Consider the following 21,559-nt stretch of genomic DNA (forward strand, 5'->3'; position numbering starts at 1 on the left):
AGGAGAGTCCAGCTTGAATCCAAACCAGCATTCTTAGTTCCATTACAGGAGGAGAAGTGAGTGAGCCCTAGGCCCTGCCATTCCCAGCTAGACCCCTGTTGGCCTGGGTCCCCGTGGGGGCCATTAGTCTCACCGTCCAAAGATGACAAACAAGAGGGCTTCTGTGTATTCCACTACACCTAGAAACATCTTGGTTATGATAACCAAGGAGGGAGCCCTGAACTTGAGGCAGAGAACCTGAGTTACCATCTTGAGTCTGCTTATAACTTACTATGACCTTGGACAAGTCATTTGCCCTCTCTTGGCCTCAGTTTTCTCATCTGGACACTGAAGGTTGCATTCAGTGGTCTCTGAGGTCCTGTCCAGCTCTGACTTTCTCAGTGCCATTGATTGCCATGTGGTTTTTTCTGTAGCTTCTTTAGACTTTTATCTCAACAGTTCCTTCACTTCCTTTTCTTCCAGGAGGGAAAGGCTTCATTTTCACTGTGGCTGACATTCAGGCTGGGGCTGTTCGCTACCATCACGATGACAGTGACTCCACCAAGGATTTTGTGGTCTTCAGGATTTTTGATGGCCACCACAGCACCCGCCACAAGTTTCCCATCAATATCCTGCCTAAAGATGACAGCCCTCCTCTCCTCGTAACAAATGTTGGGATTGAACTTGACGAGGGGCAAACAGTGCTCATCCAAGGCTCCATGCTGAAAGCTTCTGATATGGACTCCAGTGATGACTACATTTTCTTTAATATCACCAAACCTTCCCAGGCTGGGGAAATCATAAAGAAGCCAGGGCCAGGACTCATGGGTAAACCAGGAGACAACTGTAGCGGGATAAATGTCCTTTTCCCTTTTTTTTTTTTTCTTGGACAGTTTCTTCCATGTTCACTGAAAACAAAGTTTCTTAAAAAGTCCCATATCATTATGGAATTTGTTTTTTCAGATATTCTCTTATAAACTCTCATTAATTTACAATGCTTTAGTCAAATTTTTTTTTCCTAATTTGGACCTGGGCTGGGCTTTTGCACTTTCTGTTATGGAAGGAAAAATAGTTGGTCAAGGAAATTAATAGTATTAAAAGTATTAAGGGGGAAGGGATGTTTAGCTTATGGAGGAAAGCAAATTGCTTTCAGAAACACAAAAAGGAACTTTTGCAAGGTTCATTTACATGAACCATTAATGTGCTAATGACCGATGATTCTTATATTTATTAAAGAGGGTAAGTCAGAATCTCTACTCAGCAACAACACATTAGCCATGAGAAAAATTACATTTCTTTTTTTTTTTAAGTTACAATTTGGATTTTTCCCCCCATCCTACCTTACCTGTCTTCCTTCACCCCAACTATTTCTGTAATTATTCTGCACCAGTGAGATTTAACTGTAGTATTTATTGAGCACCGTCAGTGTGCATGGTTTTCAGTAGGCATTGCCATGTAGGTTATCGTAGGGTGCGAGGCAGAGTGTTGCTGAAGTACGTGGTGTTCTGTGATCCAACAGGCTATCCGGTTCCTGGTTTTCTTCAGAGAGATCTCTTTAATGGGATTATCTACTATCAACACTTTGGTGGAGAAATATTTGAGGATTCCTTTGAGTTTGTCCTGTGTGATAGCCGCGATCCTCCCAACCTCTCTGAACCACAGGTAAGAGGACCTCTTGGAACATTCTTTGAAGAGCTACTGGGGAGGTATCATGATGTAACAGTGTAGTATCTGGGGTCAGGAACATGGGGGTTTGAAACCCACTTCTGACGCTTTCTAGCAAGTCACCTAACCTAAAACCGCTTCAGTGTCCCCATCTATAAAATGAGAATAATAACACTTGGAATCTGTATTTCACAAGGTTATTGTGAGGCTCAAAAGAGAAAATGACTATATAAAAAAAAAACCACTTGAAAAATGATAGGTTTAAACCACTTTGAAAAAATGCTAGATATTGTTATTTTTTAAAAAGAATGGATGATGTTCAATTAGCTTCTTTGAACAAGTAAAATATTATTAACTTATGAGGAAATCACTAAAATATAATACGGAAATCTATTAAGCAAACTTTTCTCAAGTGACAGTTGTAAAATCTTAGTAATTGAAGTAAATTGAAGTCAGGTCAAAAAGAGTGAATGGATATGCTCTGAGGTTTAAGTTTTTGTTTGTGAAAGTTACATGTTGCCAGCAGTGATCAAGTAAGTGAGCTCTCTCTTTAGGGGAGGATTTGCAGAGACAGATTTTTGGCTCGGTGTAAGAAAAAACTAACAATTTGGGCTGTCCAAAAGTGGTTTCCTTAGGAGAGAGTGACTTCCCTCACACTCTAGATTTTCAAGCAAAGGCTGGATGGCCACTTTGAGGCCATGGATAGAAGGGATTCTGGCTAGGGGAGGGACTGAACTAAATGGCTTCTGAAGTCCCATCCATCTCTAATTTTGATGGCCACCACAGCACCCGCCACAAGTTTCCCATCAATATCCTGCCTATGATTTTTCATTTTTCTTATACCACTTTGCCTTTATTTTACATTCTTTCTTGTGTCATTCTTGTTTGTAGATATGACTTCTCTCTTCTATTGGATAATAAATATACAGAGGCCAGAAATTATGTAGTTTTTCATCTTTGAATCTCTCCCATCCCTTAGCACAGAGAATTGAACGTAGTAAACATTTAATACTTAAACATTTCAATAGATTCATGTTCTTACCAATCAACCAACCAACAAGCATTTATTAAGTGCTTACTATATCCCAAGTACTTGGCTAGTCACTCAGGGTACAAAGCAGAACAAAAACATCTCATGCACTCATGCTTATGTTTTAATGTAGGAGACTACGTGTCTACAGATATATCTAAGAAATGGGTGCAGAGCAGGGAGAAGATAACTTTAGAGGGGAAACGTTTCATTAATAGCTGCCAACTGTACAGATTACGACTTATCCGCAGTTTCTCATTCTGTGTGATTGTTTTTTGTGTGTTCCCAAAAATCTTCCATAAAGGCTCTTTCCTATCCCAATGGAGGCATTCTACATCTTTTAACATTTTGTGAACCCTCAGCTTTTTCAATAGCTCCCTATTACCTCTAGGATTAAAAAGAAACTCCTTAGTTGGCATTTAAGAATCTTCACAATCTGCTTCCAGCCTACCTTCCCAGTATTATTCACATTACTTCCCTTCCTACACTTTGTGTTTTGGCCAAACTGGTCAACTACTGCCTCTTGAAGTTGACATTTCATTCCACTCCCTCCGTGGTGGCCATCTCCTTTGCCTGGAATGCACTTCCTCCTTAGCTACTGCTCCAAGTACTAATTTAACCACTGGGTGGCAGTGCTGCTCCAACCTTATCTTGTTCACCGAAGGCACCAGGCATTGAAAAGTTCTAGGTTCATCATGGCAGTTATGGGTTCCTCCCAATACCAGGAGCTTCTGGGAAATGCCAAGCTATTTGCAGTACTCAGAGAATTGATGGCCTTCTCCTCCCTATCCTTCTAACCTCCTAACCTCAGCTTTATGGATATACACACCCTCGGAGACATCATCAGTTGGGATGGAGGGGGTTAGGTGTAAACTTGAGACACGAAGACTGTCTTTCAGATGAGGCATAGATACAACTCCTGTTACATTTATCTTCCTTCAAGGCTCAGCTCAGGAGCCATCTCCTATGTAAAGCCTTTCCTCATCCCACCTTCTTCCCTGCTTGTCCCTTCATCAGATTAACTTTTACTTATCTGAGGATACCTAGTCAGTCACTTTGTATTAATTAAGTGCTTTCTGTAACAGCCATATTGTGCGATGACTGACTTTCAGACTTGGCTTTTTGCAGCAATGCAAGAATCTAAGACAACTCCAAAAGACTCATGATGGAAATTGCTATCCACATCCAGAGAAGGAAATATGGAGTCTGAATGCAGATAGAAGCATACTATTTGCTCTCTTTTTCCTTTGTTGTTTTGTTTTATTGCTTTATTCTCATGGTTCTTCCCATTAGTTCTAATTGTTTTTTACATCATGACTAATGGGAAAATATGCTTCAATAGGAATGTATAAGTAGAGCCTATATCAGATTGCATGCTGTCTTGAGCGGGGAGAAGAGTGGGAGGGTGAGAAAATTTTAAACACAAAATCTTATGGAAGTGAATGTTGAAAACTAAAAATTAATTAATTATCAAGAAAAAAACCAAAAAACCAAACAAAGCAAAATTAAGTGCCTTCTTTATTCCAGGTGCTGTGCTAAGCTCTGGGAATACAAAGAAAGGCAAACAGACAAATTGTTATGGGAGAAATGTCTCCTCTCTGAATGCCTGTAGTGGGTAACTGCTACCTAAAATATATTTATCGCAACACAGAAATTATGGAGGTAAAAAAATAGGACTTTTTTGTTATGATGCTCAAGCATAGGTTCAGGCCTCAGAGAAAACCTGAATCCCAATTAGGACCCTTACAAGTCTTCTTATAGGCAAAAATATAGCAGAGTGACAGACAAATGATTCTTTTACATATTTTAATCTTGTATATTCATCTTAGGCCATAAAAGTTAAAGAGAAGATAGATCCATAACCCCATGCTTCCTTCAATGTCATAAAAATCGAACAAACTTAGTTAAACAGAGCCATAATCTTATACATTCCCTAATCTCATCAAACAAACTCTTTAGGTAAACTAAGTCACATTACAGCTTAAGATGCATTTAGAGGTTTCACAAATAGGAGTGATTGAGAAGGAGGATTTACATTCTGCCAAGGAGTCAGGGACGGTTGAGATTCTTCCTCTGGCTTCTTATCTAAGGAGTGTTTAAAGGCTCTGAAGTAAAATTTCACATCCCATGGGAAAGGTTTTGGTCAGGCGAGGTTAATATTAACACAGACTTTTAGTTAACCAAAATTTGGAGGAGCAATGGTCCTGAGTACCTAATAATAAAAGGAAACTAAAAACTCCTGTAACAAAGCAAAAAACAGTCTGTGCTGTCACAGAGATCACGGTCTAATAATGGGGAAGATAATAGTCAAACAGCTATGTACCAGCAAGATAAATATAGTTAGATTGCTAAGTGATTTCCAAAGGAAGACATTAAGATTAAGGAGGGCTGTCTCTGTAGAATGTAAACTCTCTGAAGTCAGGAACTGTTTAATTTTTGCCTTTGTATCTCTACTTCTTAGGCACTGTACCTAGGAAGCATTTAAATGTTTATTGTATTGAATTGAAATTGAAAAAGTACAGAGCTTCTATGAAGATCTTGACATAATCTGTCAAAGCAAGATTTGGTGCCTTCAATACAAAGGTGGGCCCAGGGGAGGAGAGTGAAAAATATGTTGAAATAGATATATGTATACATATATAAAGAATGTAACAAAAAAAATGAAAGAAGCCAAAGACTTGTAACCAATTCAGAAGCTTCATGTTTGATATCATAAATACATTCCTCAACCAGAGATATACTGAGTATTAATCATAGGCCGAAAAGAAATGAACAGTTGCTTAGAGGGGAATTATTCCTGAATAAGCTATCTTTGGCCCTATACATTATCAACCAGTTATTGTTTCCAACTCTTCATGACTGTGTTTGGGGTTTTCTTAGCAAAGATGCTTGAGTGGTTTGCCATTCCCTTCTCCAGCTCATTTTACAGATGAAGAAACTGAGACAAACAGGGTTAAGTGACTTACTCAGGGTCATACAGCTAGTAAATGTCTGAGGCTGGATTTGAACTCATGAAGATGAATCTTCTGGATTCCAAGCCTAGTGCTCTCTATCCACTGTACCACCTAGCTGCCCACCATCAACCAGAGCAAAAATCAAACTCATTGCCAAATTAGAAGTAAGAATAAAGATTAGAAGAACATATTGCATACGCTTAAAGTAGCTCCAATCGGACCTAAGTGAATAGCCTATTGACTCTCAGAAATGAGAAATGGATAAAAGTAAGAATATTGATTCTTGAGACTGCCCTGATTACTAGAAAAAACACTAGATCTCGGGATCTAGCGCGAGGATCAAATTCCGAGTCTGCCATTTACTTTCTCTGTGACCTTGGTTAATTTTTTTTTTCATTTCTCTCTTTCTGGGCAATAATGGAGTTGGACCAAATTATATATAATAGAATTATAATATAATTTATATTACATAGTATATAATATACATATATAACATAATATACTAAAAATAATAATGGAGTTGGACCTCTGAGGTCCCTTACCCATTCAGAATTTATGATCCTATGGTTTTAAAAAGAGGGCTAAATGTCAAGTGACCAAAAAACAGGAGGAAGTAGTTTTTGAAAAATGTAAAAGTTACAATGGTTTGGAATGTGAGAGAGTCAGAAATGAGTGGGAAAACATTCAGTTTATCTGCTTAGTAGCAAGTTACCTCTTCTATTTATTACATCCCTTTATCCTCTATCTTGCTAACATTTTATTTAGGAGTTCTGGTTTAGATCAATGATAGAGACCCCAGTTAGCTGGACAGTAAGAAAAGTAAATATTTAGGGAAAGAGATACCAGGCTTAACAGGGTTTAATGGGATTATCACTAATTCTCATGTTGCGTTTACATAGAAGTAATGGTGTAGATGTAGTCTTGAATTCTGTTCCCATGTAGAGGACCAGAATCTTTTCTTTTTAAACATATTATAAACTTTTTCTAAAATGGAAAACTCAAGACATTCACCTATTCCCATTCCACTGTTACAAATGGGATAGGTCATATTTTATACATGTTTAAACATACTAAGGTTGAAGCTCATCTCTCAACAGAGAATGCCATTACAATGAAAGGTTAATTGTACCTAACATCTATAATTCCTAGCTAATGTGCCAAAGTAGCCATGCTTTGTAGCTCTGGTTACAGTGAAATTCTGTGAAATTCTACAATCAATAATCCATTATGTTTCTATAGTTTGTATCTGGATATAAGGAATTATGTCCCAGAACAATTAAATTTAGCACCCGATTCTATGGAAATTAAGCAGGAAGCAGGGAGGGCAAAAGGTGAAGAAAGATGAGCTAAGTTTATCACAGTGCCTTTGTTCTGATTGGAAAGCAAATGTCTTCATCAAAGTTCCTGGAGACTAAAGAGTAGATATACCAATAAAACAAATTTATGAATTGCATTGTTAATTTTTTCTCTCTTTTCTTAAATATATATTATATCACATCATAGTTTATGATAAATATATACATACATGTATATATTTATATATAATTGTTGAATCCTATAATTTCCAAAGAGTCAAAATTGTAGGCTCCCAAAAGGTCATTGGAAAGATGCCTGTTAGGTATAAATAGCCTGTAACATATTAGCAATGGTGACTTGGGTGCAAGAAGTAGTGTACACAACTCTGAGCTAGGAAATGTCTGGTCAGAAAAGAAGGTGGACAGGTCATGAAGGATGAGAAAGGGGTCACAAATGGACATCTTCAGGCTGCCTTGGTAGCCATATAATACCAAAAGACTTGGAGGAAGTTTTCTAGCATGTGTTAGGTAGATCCTCTGGTGGATTTATGGAAGGGCTTAGAAAATAACTGCACAGAAGGAGAAGGCATGAATGTATAGCGGTCTGTACTTTGGAAGGAGTATGCACACAGTTAAGATCATGGATCCACTGAAAACACCTAATCTCACATTACCATATCATCCCCATTGCCACCACCATCCCCATGTTTTATTGAGACCTGTGATTTCGTTGGTATAAGAAACCCCAAGTAAGGACACTTCTTTCTCCAAAGCAGAAGTGCTTGCTCGGCAAGTTATAGTCTCAAGAAGTTGTTTGGAGCACTTAGAGGTTAAGTGGCTCATCCAGGGTCACATAGCTAGTGTGAAGTATGAGGAGCCTAGCCCCTCCTGATTCCCCTCTCACTTCAGGTTTAAAAAAATAGAGTCTGGTCTCTGGCATTGTCACCTCGTCTGTAGCACCAGGGTTTCCATTGCCTCATTGGTCCAAGGGAAATCTAAGTGAGCTCTAAGGTCAAGTTTTAAGATTCTGCTTTGGGATTTATAAGGTCATTCAAAAAACTAAACCATGACTTTATTTCTCACAGAGAGGTTTTTTAACCTCCCACTTTAGAATTTCAGGGTCCTGGAATAGTCTGTGAAATTAAAAAAAAAACCCTCCCCCCCAAAAAAAACAAAAAAAAAAAACCCCAACCTCCAGGCTCTACCTCATGAATACTCTGATATCAAGTAATGTTGTTGAGGTTAGAGTTGGAAGAGCTGGTTCAGGTGTGAAAGAATTCACTTAGACCTTCTCTGTAGCCACTGGTGATGGGTTGAGGATGGACCCCAAGAATATTGGAGTGCTACCTGAAACACCTAGTGTCCTGAAAGAATTCACTTGGACAATCTCCATGTTGAAGAAAGGCATTTATTGGGGTGATACACCCAAGTGGGTCTGTTCCCCGTGAGGCCGAGCCCACTGGGCTCCACTCCACTTGGGAGACAGAACATAGACTGCAGGCCCTGCTTCCCGCAGGAGGCAAAGGCAGTTGGCCAGGTCAAAGGTATGGTTTAAATACAATTTTATGGAATGGGGGAAGGGGTCAAGAGAATTGGAGGAGCAAGCATGACTCCAAAATGCCTGGGATATCAGGTAGTCTGGAGATGATAAGCAAAGAGAATAGGCAAGGGGAGGGGAAGAATTGTTCTGGAATTGTAGGTGCTTTGTGAAAGTACACAGATAAGTCCACGGTGGGGGCTTCAATGCATAGTCTTCTTTGATCACTTTTCTGGCTGCTCACATCCTGCATCCTATCTCCTATCTCACGCATGCTGCTTGCTCCATCTACCTCAAGCACTCTTTTCTACCTCATCAATGTCATACCTGTGTACAAAGGTAACAAATTTATTTATTTTTTAAAAAAAAGAATCAGGCAGATGAATCATCATCAGCAATAGAAGATAGCAAAAACAAGGTGTGGAGGAAAGAGAAAAGGGGAGAAAGGGGATGCCTAACTTGCCTTTCACAAACGGGAAAAACTACACTTCCCAATGTCCCCCACTGCTGATGTGAGATTATATTTATTAGAGTTTAGACTTGAATCCAGATTTTCCTGATTCTGAGTCTGGCTCTCTGTCCATTATGCCAGGTTGCCTCCTAATCATTGAACAATATAATACTTTTTTTCAGTTGACTTTCTTGACCTTCAGCAACTCAGCTGGTTTACTTGAAGTCAGGCTTTGTAGAAGGTACAACCAGAGTCACCTCGAGATTGACCCAAGGTCAAGGTCTCACATCCAGAACTTGATGTTTTAAGGGAGACCTGAATTGATAAGGTTCTCCTTAGGAAGGATTGGGATGGGGACAGTAAGTAAGCAAGCCTACCTAAGTATAATCAGGGTATAAACTGATAGGTAGAACCACCCAAATTATAGCTGTGAAGCGGATTTGTGAGGGGAGCCTCACTCTTTTCTGCTGAATATTCTAAACATTGCCACTGGAAACCAAGTCAAAATTGGCATCTACAAAAAGGTTAACCTAATTCCTAATCTGTCAAAATAGGAATCAAACCCACAAAATATATCTCAATTTTAAAACAATAGAGTTGCTTTGTGAAAAGTGTTTTTTAAACAATAGGACTATGTATTGGAAAGAGCACTGGTTTTAGAGATCTGGTTTGGAATCCAGGCTCCCCTGGTCACAGGAGCATGACCTTAGAGAAAGCAATTCACCTGTCAAGAATGAAATGAGCTAGGAACAGATTAGGACGACCTATCCAAGACATTAAAAAATTCCCATAATGTTATATGATGATACTGAATTTACAACATGTTATTGATGCTTTCAATAGGAAGGTACAAAAAGTATAGATTTTGCCATTTGCCATTGTGTAGATGTTTAATTACCTTCAATTAAATACTACAAAGATTTCTTAATTGTTTACTATAACAATGCTTTATGCTTGGTGCTGGGGATCCAAAAGTGAAAAGTGACTCAGTCCCAGCCCCCTAGCAAGCTATGGAGGGGAAGCAATATAGAACATATACACAAATAAGCATGGTGTAAGGGACATTGCTGTAGTGCCAAAGTAAAGATCTGGGCAAAGCGTGCTCCGCACAGTGCTGGGAACGTGGGAGGCATTTAATAAAGCCATGTTGACTTGACAAAGTGCTCGTGCAAAGTTTGAGAAGAGAAAGACCACTTTCAGCAGAAAGCATCAGAGCAAGCCCCATGAATCACATAGCAATTGAGTTGTCTTAAAAAAAGAATAACAATAAACGTAGATGAGTGGCAGGGGGCAAGTTTTGGGCACAAGAGATGGTTTGCTTCTGCACAGAGGTGGGAGAGAACAAAAGCAGAGTAGATAAAAAGGATAAATAGAATGGATAAAAAAGTAGTTAAAATAGAGTGGATAAAAAGAAAGCACGGAAAGATTTTTAAAAGATTTTATACATCCATATATATGCTGCATAAACAAAAAACAGGAAATAAAATTTGGTAGAAGATGCTAGAAATATATTTATCATCTCCGTTATAACTTCTTTTATTCAGTTGTTTTCGGTTGTGTCTGACTCTTGGTGGCCCCATTTGGGGTTTTCTTGGCATAGATACTGGAGTAGTTTGCCATTTCCTTCTCCAGCTCATTTTACAGATGTGGAAACTGAGGCAAATAGAATTAAGTGATTTGCCCAGGATTGCACAGCAAGTAAGTGTCTGCGGCCAGATTTGAACTCAGGAAGATAGTCTTCCTGATTCCAAGCCCAGCGCTCTATTCGCGGTACCATGTAGCTATCTTTAATATTAACTCTAATGACCACATATTTACATTTCTGCTAAATATATTCTTTAGCAATCCGATCAAGTAGAAGGAAAAAAAATATTTGTTTAGATTCCTGTTCCAGAAAGAGTTCATTACGTGCAACAATTATTTTGGAAAAGATTTAACTGTCATAATACCATGAAAGGCAGAGGCTTGGAAAATGGAATTGAGTTCAACACTTCCACCCCACACACCCCAAATCCCTCCTCCCCCCTATGATTATTAGCACATGATCAAGATTAAATCATTTAACCTCTCTGACCCTCAGATCATTTTCTAAGACCATATCTTATAGATGGGTTGTGACACTGAATGTGTGTTCAGGTTTCTGCCAATACAACCAGTTCTTCATTTTGCATTCCAGATAGTGGTGATACACATTACTCCAGTGGATGACGAGCTCCCAAAAGAGATTCCTGGCGTCATTCGGCATTTGGTTGTCAAGGAAACAGAGGTGGCTCATCTCACTAAGAAGCATCTACATTTTGTGGATACAGAATCTCATGATAGGGAGCTTCTTTATACAATAACGACACCTCCATTTTTCTCCTTGAGTTATGGGTATGTTGACTGTAAGTGAACATAAGATGAGAAGGTCTTCTGCTGTTACATGCATTCATCGAGCATTTTACACCAGCTACCCCATGCTAGGCAAAGTACTAGGCACTAGGAATACAAAAGCAAGAACAAAATATCTCTTCCCCCAGGTACTTTGCCCTAGGGATGGAGAGTTCTAAAATCTAATGCTTACTACAAAAATACAAGTTCTGGATTTGGCCAAGACAATAAGCAAAAGACAACTCTTTATTAAATGCCTTTAGAATGCAGAGTATCATAGTAGATGTAGGGGCAGCTAGGGGGTGAAGTGGGTAGAGCACTTGGCCTGGAATCAGGGAGATCTGAGCTTAAATCTGGCCTCAGACAGTAGCCATGTGACTTTGGGAAAGTCATTTAACCCCATTTGCCTCAGTTCCTCATCTGTAATATGGGGACATACTGGGGAAGTAAATGGCAAACCACTCCAGTATATTTGCCGAGAAAGCCTCATGGGCAAAGCCCAAAGAGTTCAACATGACTGAATGACTGAGCAAAAACAATAGTAGAAGGGCAGGTATAAAGTTCAGATGGGAAGGGAGCAAGCATTAATAAGAGTCTACTATGTGCCAGGCTCTTTGTAAATATTATCTCATTTGATCCTCACAAAACCCTGGGAAATAGGTGCTACTATTATCCCCATTTTACAGTTGAGGAAACTGAGGCAGACAGAGGTTGAGTGACTTGCCCAATGTCCCATAGCTAGTCCCATAGCAATGTCCCAGGTCACATTTGAATTCAGGTCCTCTTGACTTCAGGCCCAATGTTCTATCCACTGTGACCACGTAGGTACCTCAATAAGCCATGGGCCCTGCCCTCATGAAGCTTAGAGTCTAGTAGTGGGATAAGCCATGTACACAAATAACTATATTATGTAACATTACATACTAAGAGCATTAGAGATGCCAAACAGGTGATCGAAGGAGATAATGCATGTAAAGTGGTAGTCATAGAGGCGTGAATTATTATTATTATTTATTATTGTTATTAGCCTGGGGGGTGTAAGGTCATTACAAACAAGAGGGAATCATGGGAAAGGTGGCATTTGAGTTGGACTTTATAGGATGGGTAGGAATTCAGCAGACAAAGATAGAAGGAGCAGCATTTATTCCAGGCCCTAGGAACTTCCTCAGCAGGGGTATGGAGGCAGGCCAGGTACAGGAAATGTTGAGGGAGCAGAGTTATATGACATGGATTTAGACGCAGGAGTTACATGATGTGAACTCAGATCCAGCACTTTAGAATGTAGTACCTACCCATGGCCTCAAACTTGTCCTGTCTCAGTCATGGCATCGCCATTTGTGTGCAAAGACAAACCATTAGCACCAGGGCCAGAGAAGGTCTGAGCACATTATGTTTGTGCCCTAGACAAAGTGTCAGTCCAACAGTTTTTGGGATGGTAATAATAACTTCTTTGCTCATGTCAAAAGATGAAGTATTATACTCATTTTCTAAACTACGTTTGGATCAGCAATGATGAAATTGCTTTGGGAGTAAACATGCCAAAAATGCCATTTGGTTGTCTTGGCAAACAATGACAATCAGGAAGTATGTTCTCTTCCTGGCCTGTGAAATTTGAATTTTGAAAATGAGATCCCAGATTTGATGGAAAATGCACTAATTGGTGCTAATTTCTCTCCTTAGTCGTTCTGATGCTGGGAAACTGTTCATGGTGGATAGTGTATTGAAGCTAGTCAAGGATCCTGCAGCTCCGGGACTGAGATCATTTACTCAGGTGCGATGTTGTTGATGAATATCAGGTACACTGTGCAAAAGATATCTTGATGTTGGGGTGGAGGGGAACTGGGCATGAGGGACCAAAGTTGGACTGTTTGCTGAATGGCTGGTTATTTTTTCCTTTACTCACTCTTTCCTTCTTCTTTCTGCCCTCCCTATTGGCCACAAGAAATAGAAGATAGATGTGCCCAAAGTGGGTATGCAGAAGAAATGGTGCTCAAGGCAGGAGAGATTCAGTAGCTACAATACAGCACCTGATAACTTTCCCCCATGGACACAGATTCAGTCATTTGGAATAAATGTCTATGAAATTTAGTGTGTCAGTAGAATTTACAGTGATGTGTGATGTGAGTGAGGTCCACAGCTCACAGGCCATTGGTTATATTTTCAGAGGTCCCTTTAAATTTGTAAATTTACATTAAATACACTATAAAAAATAAATGAGATAATAAAAGTGACAGCATTCACGAATTGTAAAGTACTATACAAATATGTGGTGTCCCATCGCTGACACTTACTAGCTGTGTGGCCACGGATACAAATTATCCTATCTCTTTGAGCCTCAGTTTCCTTAACTGCGAAATGGTCACAATAATGCTTATTATATCTACTTCTCAGAATTGTTTTGAGGCCCAAATGAGATAATGTATATAAAACACTTTACAAATTTTAGAACACTGAATAAATGCCAATTATTCTTATTAATGTTGATAATGAATATTAGCATCTTGACGGCAGAGACTATGGCATCTTCATCTTTGTATCTCTATAAGCAGCCTTTCACAGTGCTTTGTGCATAGTAGAAGCTCAGTAAATATTTGTTGAATTATTACTGTCTTGCCCAAATTGAATATAACTTTTTAAAAATTTTATTTTTTTGTTACATTTTAAATTCAAACTGTCTACCTCCCTCCTCACCTTGCCCTAGAGAAGGCCACAATTTGACAGATATATCTTTACCTACATGTATATCTGTGTCAGATGGTGGCATATATGCACACATATAGATACACATACACATATACCTAGATATGTAAAACCATACTATGCATACCTCTATTTATTGGTTCTTTCTCTGGAGGTGGTTAGCATCTTCTTTCATAGGTCCTTTGTAGTTGATTTGAGTATTTACAATACTTGGACTAGAAATAACTTTTTAAAGTGTTATTCAATATAATCCATTTACTTCTGTCCTCCAGTACTCAACCACGTTCCTCTTGATTGGACCTGTCAACAGTTATACTTTACTGAAATAGCATTTGATAAATCAGGGTCATAAGCACACTGTAATATAGCTTCAGAGTAGGCCTTGAGTAGAATAGTTCGTAAACACAGAGAGAATGATCTTTCATGATTCTCTGGCGTAAGTGAAAATTATACACCTCTGACCCCCACCAAAACAAAACTGGCAGGGGGCTCCCATGAAATCCCAGAAACTCTTCTATTATTCAGATACCCTGAAGGAATCTATCTACATTTGTGGGGGTCTTGAGCATTGTACAGGCTTCTTGTGCAGTATCTACCTCTGAATCTGGCTCCACAACCACTGTGGGAAGGTCTTAATGAGAGCCAGTGATATCTGGTCACTGTGATTGTAGAGTTTGAAAAAGAGGGAAATATGGGGGTGGGAGTGGTGCTATAGGCAGCTTACCAGTGTAGAGCCTATTAATGAATTTTCAGTGTGATCATTTACATCTCAGAAATCAGCAGATGCTACAGACCAGATCTTTATTGTTTTATTGATTGTCTAGACTTAATAAAGAGTTAGAGAAAATATTAATAAAACAGATTAAACTTAAAAATGTTTTCTGAATACATTTTCCCCGTGGAAAGCTGGTTGATAAACATTTCCCAGGATACCCTTGGAAATATCCCTCTGTATTTTGATCCTTCTTCAATGGGAGTCCTACATTTGATAGAGTTCCTGACCCCAGATTGCTAGATATAAATTGCAATGATGTATGAGAACAAAAAAAAATATAGAAAGACATACTTAGCTTTCTTTCATACTTCTCTGTCTGTCTTCTGTGTGGCTCTTAGCTGTTGGATGCAGCCATTCAATTTATTTGACCAGATCTTTATAAACCCAGTATGGTGGGTAGAGCACTGTACTAGGTAATGGAAGAGAGATAAGCTTATATTCTGTTAGGGAGATAAGACACAAGGATAGATGTTTCCATATATAACATACATGCTTTAAAGAAATAAAAAATAAAATGCTAAATGAAGTCTGAGTTGGAGGTCGTCATCAAGTGGATCAGGAAAGGCTTAATGGAAGACATGGCATTTAAGTTGGGTTGTGGGTTACAGTCGTTTCAAATCAAGTTAGCCAAGATTTGTTGTCTATTGTACTAGGCCTAACATAAATATTAAGACCTAGTTTTTGCCCTCAAAGAACTAGTAGAAGGTACTAAGACTTACTCTAATATTTTAATGAATCTAGATTTCCAGTGGACCACTCTCTCTACCACTAGAAAGCCTAACCTACCTATGCCTTCTTAATTCTGTGTAACTCTTGTCCGTGTCTTTCCATAAATCTTCCACAGAGGATCTGCTCAATTCACTGGACACCTACCTCTACATCTTTTAATTTTACATATGACACTTATGTTTTCCATCTGATTTCTCCAGCTTCTGTTACAACATCGGTTTATCTACTTTTATGTTCACTTCATCATCTTCACCATCATCATTGTCATCACCATCACCATCATCATCATGATAGCTAGCATATATGTCATGCTTTGAAGTTTGCAAAGTGTTTTAAAATATTATCTCATTTTACAAACCTGGGCAGTAGGTGCCATTATTAATCACATCTTACAGATGAGGAAACTGAGGCTGAGAGAGATTCAGCAACTTGCCCAGGGTTACATGACTAATAACTGTCTGTGGTGCAACTCAAATTCAGGTTCTTCTGATGCTTAGGTGAGCAGACTATCTACTATGCTACCTAAATGCTAAAATATCTTTAATTTACTTGCATGTCATTTCTCATGCAAGAGTCATTGTTGATAATACTCTGCATAACACGTTCACATGTTTTATGTTTATTATTTATTGTCCTTCAGGTCACTTGCGATTTTTCTGAGATCTTTGAATGTTTCATGATATATGATAATACAGCATTACCAGGAAAACATTGTTAAAAAAGATAGGATTTCATTGCAGGGCACAGCTTGGGGTCACTGAAAATGCTACACAATTTCCCAAATGAGATCCTGCCCACTTTCCTCCTTCTCGTCAATGCTAGGCTCCACTAATTGCTTATCTATAAATAGGTGATGAGACACAAATAACCATCCAAGTATAATGTGAAAATGGAATGAGAGCAGTACAAGATGCTCTGTGACTTTCAGATGAGGGAGAGAAGCATTACTATCATCTCACTTCTTTCCTAATTTGTGAAAAAAGATGATTTTACCTCTTGGAGACTATCTATCTCAGAAGAAATTTTAAGGTCACATTTGAAAAATGCTCTTTAGGCTAATCATTGCCAACTGCCACAAAAGCTCTGTTGCAAGCGCTTGGTCACTACAAACTTGTCTTTCCCATTGTTAATTGTCTTTGCAGCATGCTGTAAACCACATGAAAGTGGCCTACATGCCTCCCATGCGAGACATAGGACCCCATCTCCAGCACGTTCAGTTTGTTTTCTCCATCAGTAACCAACATGGTAGCGCTTTGCATGGAATTTGCTTTAACATTACTATTCTCCCTGTGGACAATCAGGCTCCTGAGGTAGGTACAACTTTGAAGGGGAGTAGAAAAGGGAAGAGAAGGAAGGGCAGGAAGGAATTAGACTAAGGTCTCAAATTTCTCTTGATATTTTATTTGGCATATTCCTTTGTATTAATCTCACTTTCCCTCAGAGCTCTCATTAGCCGTTGGGCATCCAGGGTAGGATGCATATAAAATGCTTTCAAACAAACTTTTAAAGACATTCATTGAAGGAGAGGCATGGGAGAGACCCTGGGAAACTAAGTCTCATGAGGGAGATACTCCAGAACGCTGACCCCCGTGGGCAGAGCTCCCATTCTTGGCAATGTGGTGTTAAGCTTAATTGTTTCCATCCTGCCAGAGGAATGTAATGTGCTGCCAGTCCCCTTTAAATTTAAGAGCTTTGGAGCAAAGTCCCAATTTCCCCTGACCATAGAAGTGGAGTTGGAGGGGACCTCAGAGAGGAGGTAGCCTGACTTCATTTTATCCATGTGGAAACTGACGTCCAGTGAAGTTCAGTGATTTGTCCAGGGTTACAAGGTTGCAAGCATCAGAAGTGGTATTCGAACCCAAGTCCTTTGACTCCAGAGCCAATGCTTCCCCTCTCCCCAAAACATTCTTTCTCCCATTAAACATTCTGAGAGCAAGATATGTCACATCTCTCTTCTTTCTATATCTTACATATGTAACCGGGTAGGAGCTCATTGAATTGAATTGAAGAGAATGACTTTTCTTTGTATTTTTTTGTAAATAGCATTCTTTAGATGCCATTAACTGGGAATGCAGAGAGATTTTTACTTCTCATGTAACCAAAGTTCTATTATCTAAAAGGTGAGACTTTCTAGTTCCCAAATGTGGAGGTATTTTCAAATTTCATCAATACCTCTTTAATTTTATTTTCTCCTGCTTCCTTGTGTCTCACATGTTGTACAGTGGAAGGAGATTAAATTATGGGTTTCCTAGCAACCAAAGAGTGCTAATTTGCTTTCCCTGCAGGCCAGCAATGCTACCATATAATCTAGATAGGCTTTATAATTTCCAAAAGAAGCTAAAAATGGATTTATCCTTCCTCCTCCCTTTATCACCCAATGTTTAGATAAGCCTTAAGGAACTGTGGCCCATCATTAAAATATGACCTGCCACCTGTGCTACTTCTATAGTTATGGGACTGAGATTTTTCAAATTGAATTAAATTTCTTCAATTATCAAGAATTTATTTTTTTCTCCTTCCCACCTCCTGCCACCCACTAAAGAAAGAGGAGAGAGACAGAGAGAGAGAGAGAGAGAGAGAGAGAGAGAGAGAGAATGGACCAATATGCAAAATGGGAAATATGTATTTTGGTTGTGGCCAATGTGTGAATGTTTGCTTGACTGCTTATATTCTTTCTCTCTCTCTCTCTGTCTCTCTGTCTCTCTCTATGCAACATTCTCTTTTTTTCAGTCCCCTGGGATCAGGGCTGATCATCTAGTTGATCAGAGTTTTTAAGTCTTTCAAAATCGTTCATTTTTAAAATATTGATGTTATAGTATAAATTGTTCTTCTGGTTTTGCTTGCTTTTCCCAGCATCAATTCATACAATTCTTTCCATGTGTCTTTGGACTATTCCACCCTCCCCCACCCCATTTCTTTCTACACACTAATATTCCACTACATTGTATCCCATTGATAACTAAGGAGATTGATATTTTTCGCATTTTTTTATTCCTCCCTCCTCAGAGTTATGTACATCATTAGTATCACCATTGTGGGACTCTCTTTTCCCTTTCAGTAACTACAAAGACATTTAAAGCATGATCTCTTGATATTAAAAGGGAGACAAGCAAAGGAATGGAGTCTCCTCTGCTTCTCTGTGCAGTTGGGAGAGAGGCTAACCATGAAAGTAATATAAGAGGAAGAGCACTAAATTTAGACTTAGAGGATCCAGGTTTGAATCCTAGCTTTGTCACTTACTAACTAATGCTAACTAATGGGAAAGTGATTTTAACTCTTAGAGCCTCAGTTTCCACATTTGTAAAAATGAGTGGGGTGGACAAGATGATCTCTTAGGTTTCTTTTTTACCTCTAATGACTAGATGGCTCTATAGTCTTGAGCACTTTATAAAAGTTATTGTTTTATTATTTTTTTATGCATAGGAATCTTCTTTCCGCAGTATTCTCTGCCTCTTCATCCTCTGTTTTAAACAAAGTCCATGCTTACTGTGATGAAACCAGTTTTAACCTGTTCAAAGACATTAAATTAAAATTTGTTCAGAATGCATTTGACCATGTAAAGAATGACAGTCTTTTAAGCAGACTCATCATCTAGGAAAGTTTGTAAGTTGAACAGAGAAATGTTGTTCAAGTATTGCTTAGGAAAACTAGTAGTAATATGTGCAAAATAACTCACACTTCTTTCAGGAGAAATATGATCAGAATGGGGAAACTTAATAGATGAAATGGGAAGGTACTTTCTTTTGAACTGGAGTAAGATAGACAGGAGTACTTTCAGGAGTAAATACCAGTAAATAGTTCTACAATGTACTAAAGGGAAAAGAGCATTGACTATAGAGTCGGAAATCTTTTGTTTGAGTCCCAGTTCAGTTACCCTCTAGCTGGGGAAATCACCTAATTTCTCAGGGCCTGAGTCTCCTCATAAGTAAAATGGCAATAATTACACCTGAGTGACCTTCCTTATATTGGGAGGAAAGTGCCTTTTATACCTTAGATGTGAATTAACACTATTAATCTGCTCTGTGGGAATGAAGAAAAGACTTTGTTGAATTAAGCACTGAGAAGGAAAATAAGCTTGATAAGCTTGAAAAAGACAGTCACAAGGATGATTCTCTGAACTGAAAAACCTACTAGGAGAGAAGCTCTAAGAGCTTTTGACTCAAAATTGGCTTGAAGTTCCAATAACCTGTACAAACTCTTGAAAAAAGGGATTGGTGCAGTAAAGAGGAAATGTATATCAAATTCATGGTAGCAAGGGGGATAACTGAATGAATAAAATATTAAATTAATGAAGGGAAGAAGGAAACAAGCATTTATTAAGCACCTACTATATACCAGGCACTGTGCAGAGTGCTCTACAAATATCATCTCAATTGAACCTCATAACAACTTTGGGGGGGTATGTGTTGTTATTATCCCTATTTTGCAGCTGAGGAAACCAAGAAAGACAGAGATTAAGTGATATGTCCAGGATCAGGAAGCTAGTATCTGAGACTGGATTTGAACTCAGATCTTCCTGAATCCAGTCCTGGCACTCTGTTCACTCTTGGGGTATGCATTAAACCTGACTCGCCCTTGAGGTCTCTTCTAACTCTAAGATTCGTTGATTCTGTGGATTGAATCATACATTTTTATTTCTTTGAAAAATTGCTATGTAGTTTAATCTCCAAAAATATTGATGCTTTAATATTTCAATGACTATTCCAATAAAGAGCTTTAATTTTTATTATAAAATTTTGATAAATAGGGCCATGATGTACTACTTGGTGACAGTGTACCTAAATTGTAGGTTTCATTTTTTAAAAGATTGAATCAGAAAACTTAAATTTATGAAGTGATAGCAAAATATTTTAAGGTTACAGAAGCCAGGGTTCTGTTCAAACACATGGTACATTTGCGTTTGAGAAGGAACTCTGTTTTTGCTAGCCAACTTCCTCCCCCCTTTATGGGGGAAGAATTTGGCTGATGATTGCTTTTAGTCGTTAGCAACTTAATTGTACTTCACATTTGGAAACAGTTTTTCAGAAATGTATTAATTTCAAGTTATAAATGTGAAGGACATTATTATAAATATTTATGATGCATAGTTCCCCTATTGCTTTATTATGCAATTCAATTCAATTCCACAAACTTTTATTTAACAGCTATTATGTGCAAAGCAATGTGCTATTGTATGTTTGTCATGTGTCAAATAGAAAAAATGCTGTTTTCAGGTTCACTTTTAACAACCAGGATTTATTTAAGGCTTATTGTAAGTATAATAAGATATGTGTAGCACGGTAGTCTTTTTTTGAGCCAGCCTTGGGATTTTATCTTTGTAGGGAGAGGCAGATAAGGATGGCTTGCTCCTCCCATCTGCCACATAGAGTGGTAGAGAGAGCCTGGGAACCCTGGGAGGTTGTGATTATCCAGGGTCACACAGACAGCAGGTGTCAGAGGCTGACTTTGAACCCAAATCATCTGAACTCCAACAACAGCTCTTTCTCCTTTATACCACAGGTGGGGAACCTGTGGCCTCGAGGCCTTATGTGACCCTTTAGGTCCTTGAGTGCAGCCCTTTTGAGGACCTAGAGGGCCACATGTGGCCTCAAGGTTGCAGGTTCCCCACTCCAGCAGTCTATACTTTCTTCCCATTTTAGTCATTTTGTTTTAATAAGAAGGACTCTCTAGTGTCCGTTTTGTTTATCTTCTTGTTCTTAGCAGGTTATTTTTATTTTAAACTTTCACTGTCATGACAAATTGTTTTAAACAGTGCTGTTGCTGACTCATTTTTAGTCATGTCCTATTCTTTGTGAGCCCATTTGGGGTTTTCTTGGCAGAGATACTAGAGTAGTTTGCCATTTCCTTCTCCAGCTCATTTTACAGATGAGGAAATGGAGGTAAACAGTGTTAAATGACTTGCCCAAGGTCACACAGCTACTAAATGTCTGAAGTCAGATTTGAACTCAGGAAAGTGAGTCTTCATGACTCTAGGACTGGCATTCTATCTACTGTGCCACCTAGCTGCCCTCTTAAATAGTATCTCCATGTTTTTTGGATTACAAATGAATTTTTAAGTGGATATCACTTCATTT

At 38.6% G+C, this 21,559-nt stretch overlaps 1 protein-coding gene across 4 annotated transcripts in view; it reads left to right on the top strand.

Annotated features, from left to right (window-relative positions):
• Nucleotides 1–21,559, top strand: part of FREM1 (FRAS1 related extracellular matrix 1) — a 161,590-nt gene that overhangs the window by 51,115 nt on the left and 88,916 nt on the right. For all 4 annotated transcript variants that reach the window (XM_027863226.1, XM_027863228.1, XM_027863227.1 and 1 more), the window contains exons 9-13: nt 463–807; nt 1,499–1,641; nt 11,088–11,284; nt 12,962–13,052; nt 16,628–16,795. In XM_027863226.1, coding sequence (XP_027719027.1) covers nt 463–807; nt 1,499–1,641; nt 11,088–11,284; nt 12,962–13,052; nt 16,628–16,795 — 944 coding nt within the window. The remainder of the gene's footprint in view (nt 1–462; nt 808–1,498; nt 1,642–11,087; nt 11,285–12,961; nt 13,053–16,627; nt 16,796–21,559) is intronic.

Source organism: Vombatus ursinus, unplaced genomic scaffold, assembly GCF_900497805.2.
Source record: "Vombatus ursinus unplaced genomic scaffold, bare-nosed wombat genome assembly UNPS02014770.1, whole genome shotgun sequence".
NCBI lineage: Eukaryota > Metazoa > Chordata > Mammalia > Diprotodontia > Vombatidae > Vombatus > Vombatus ursinus.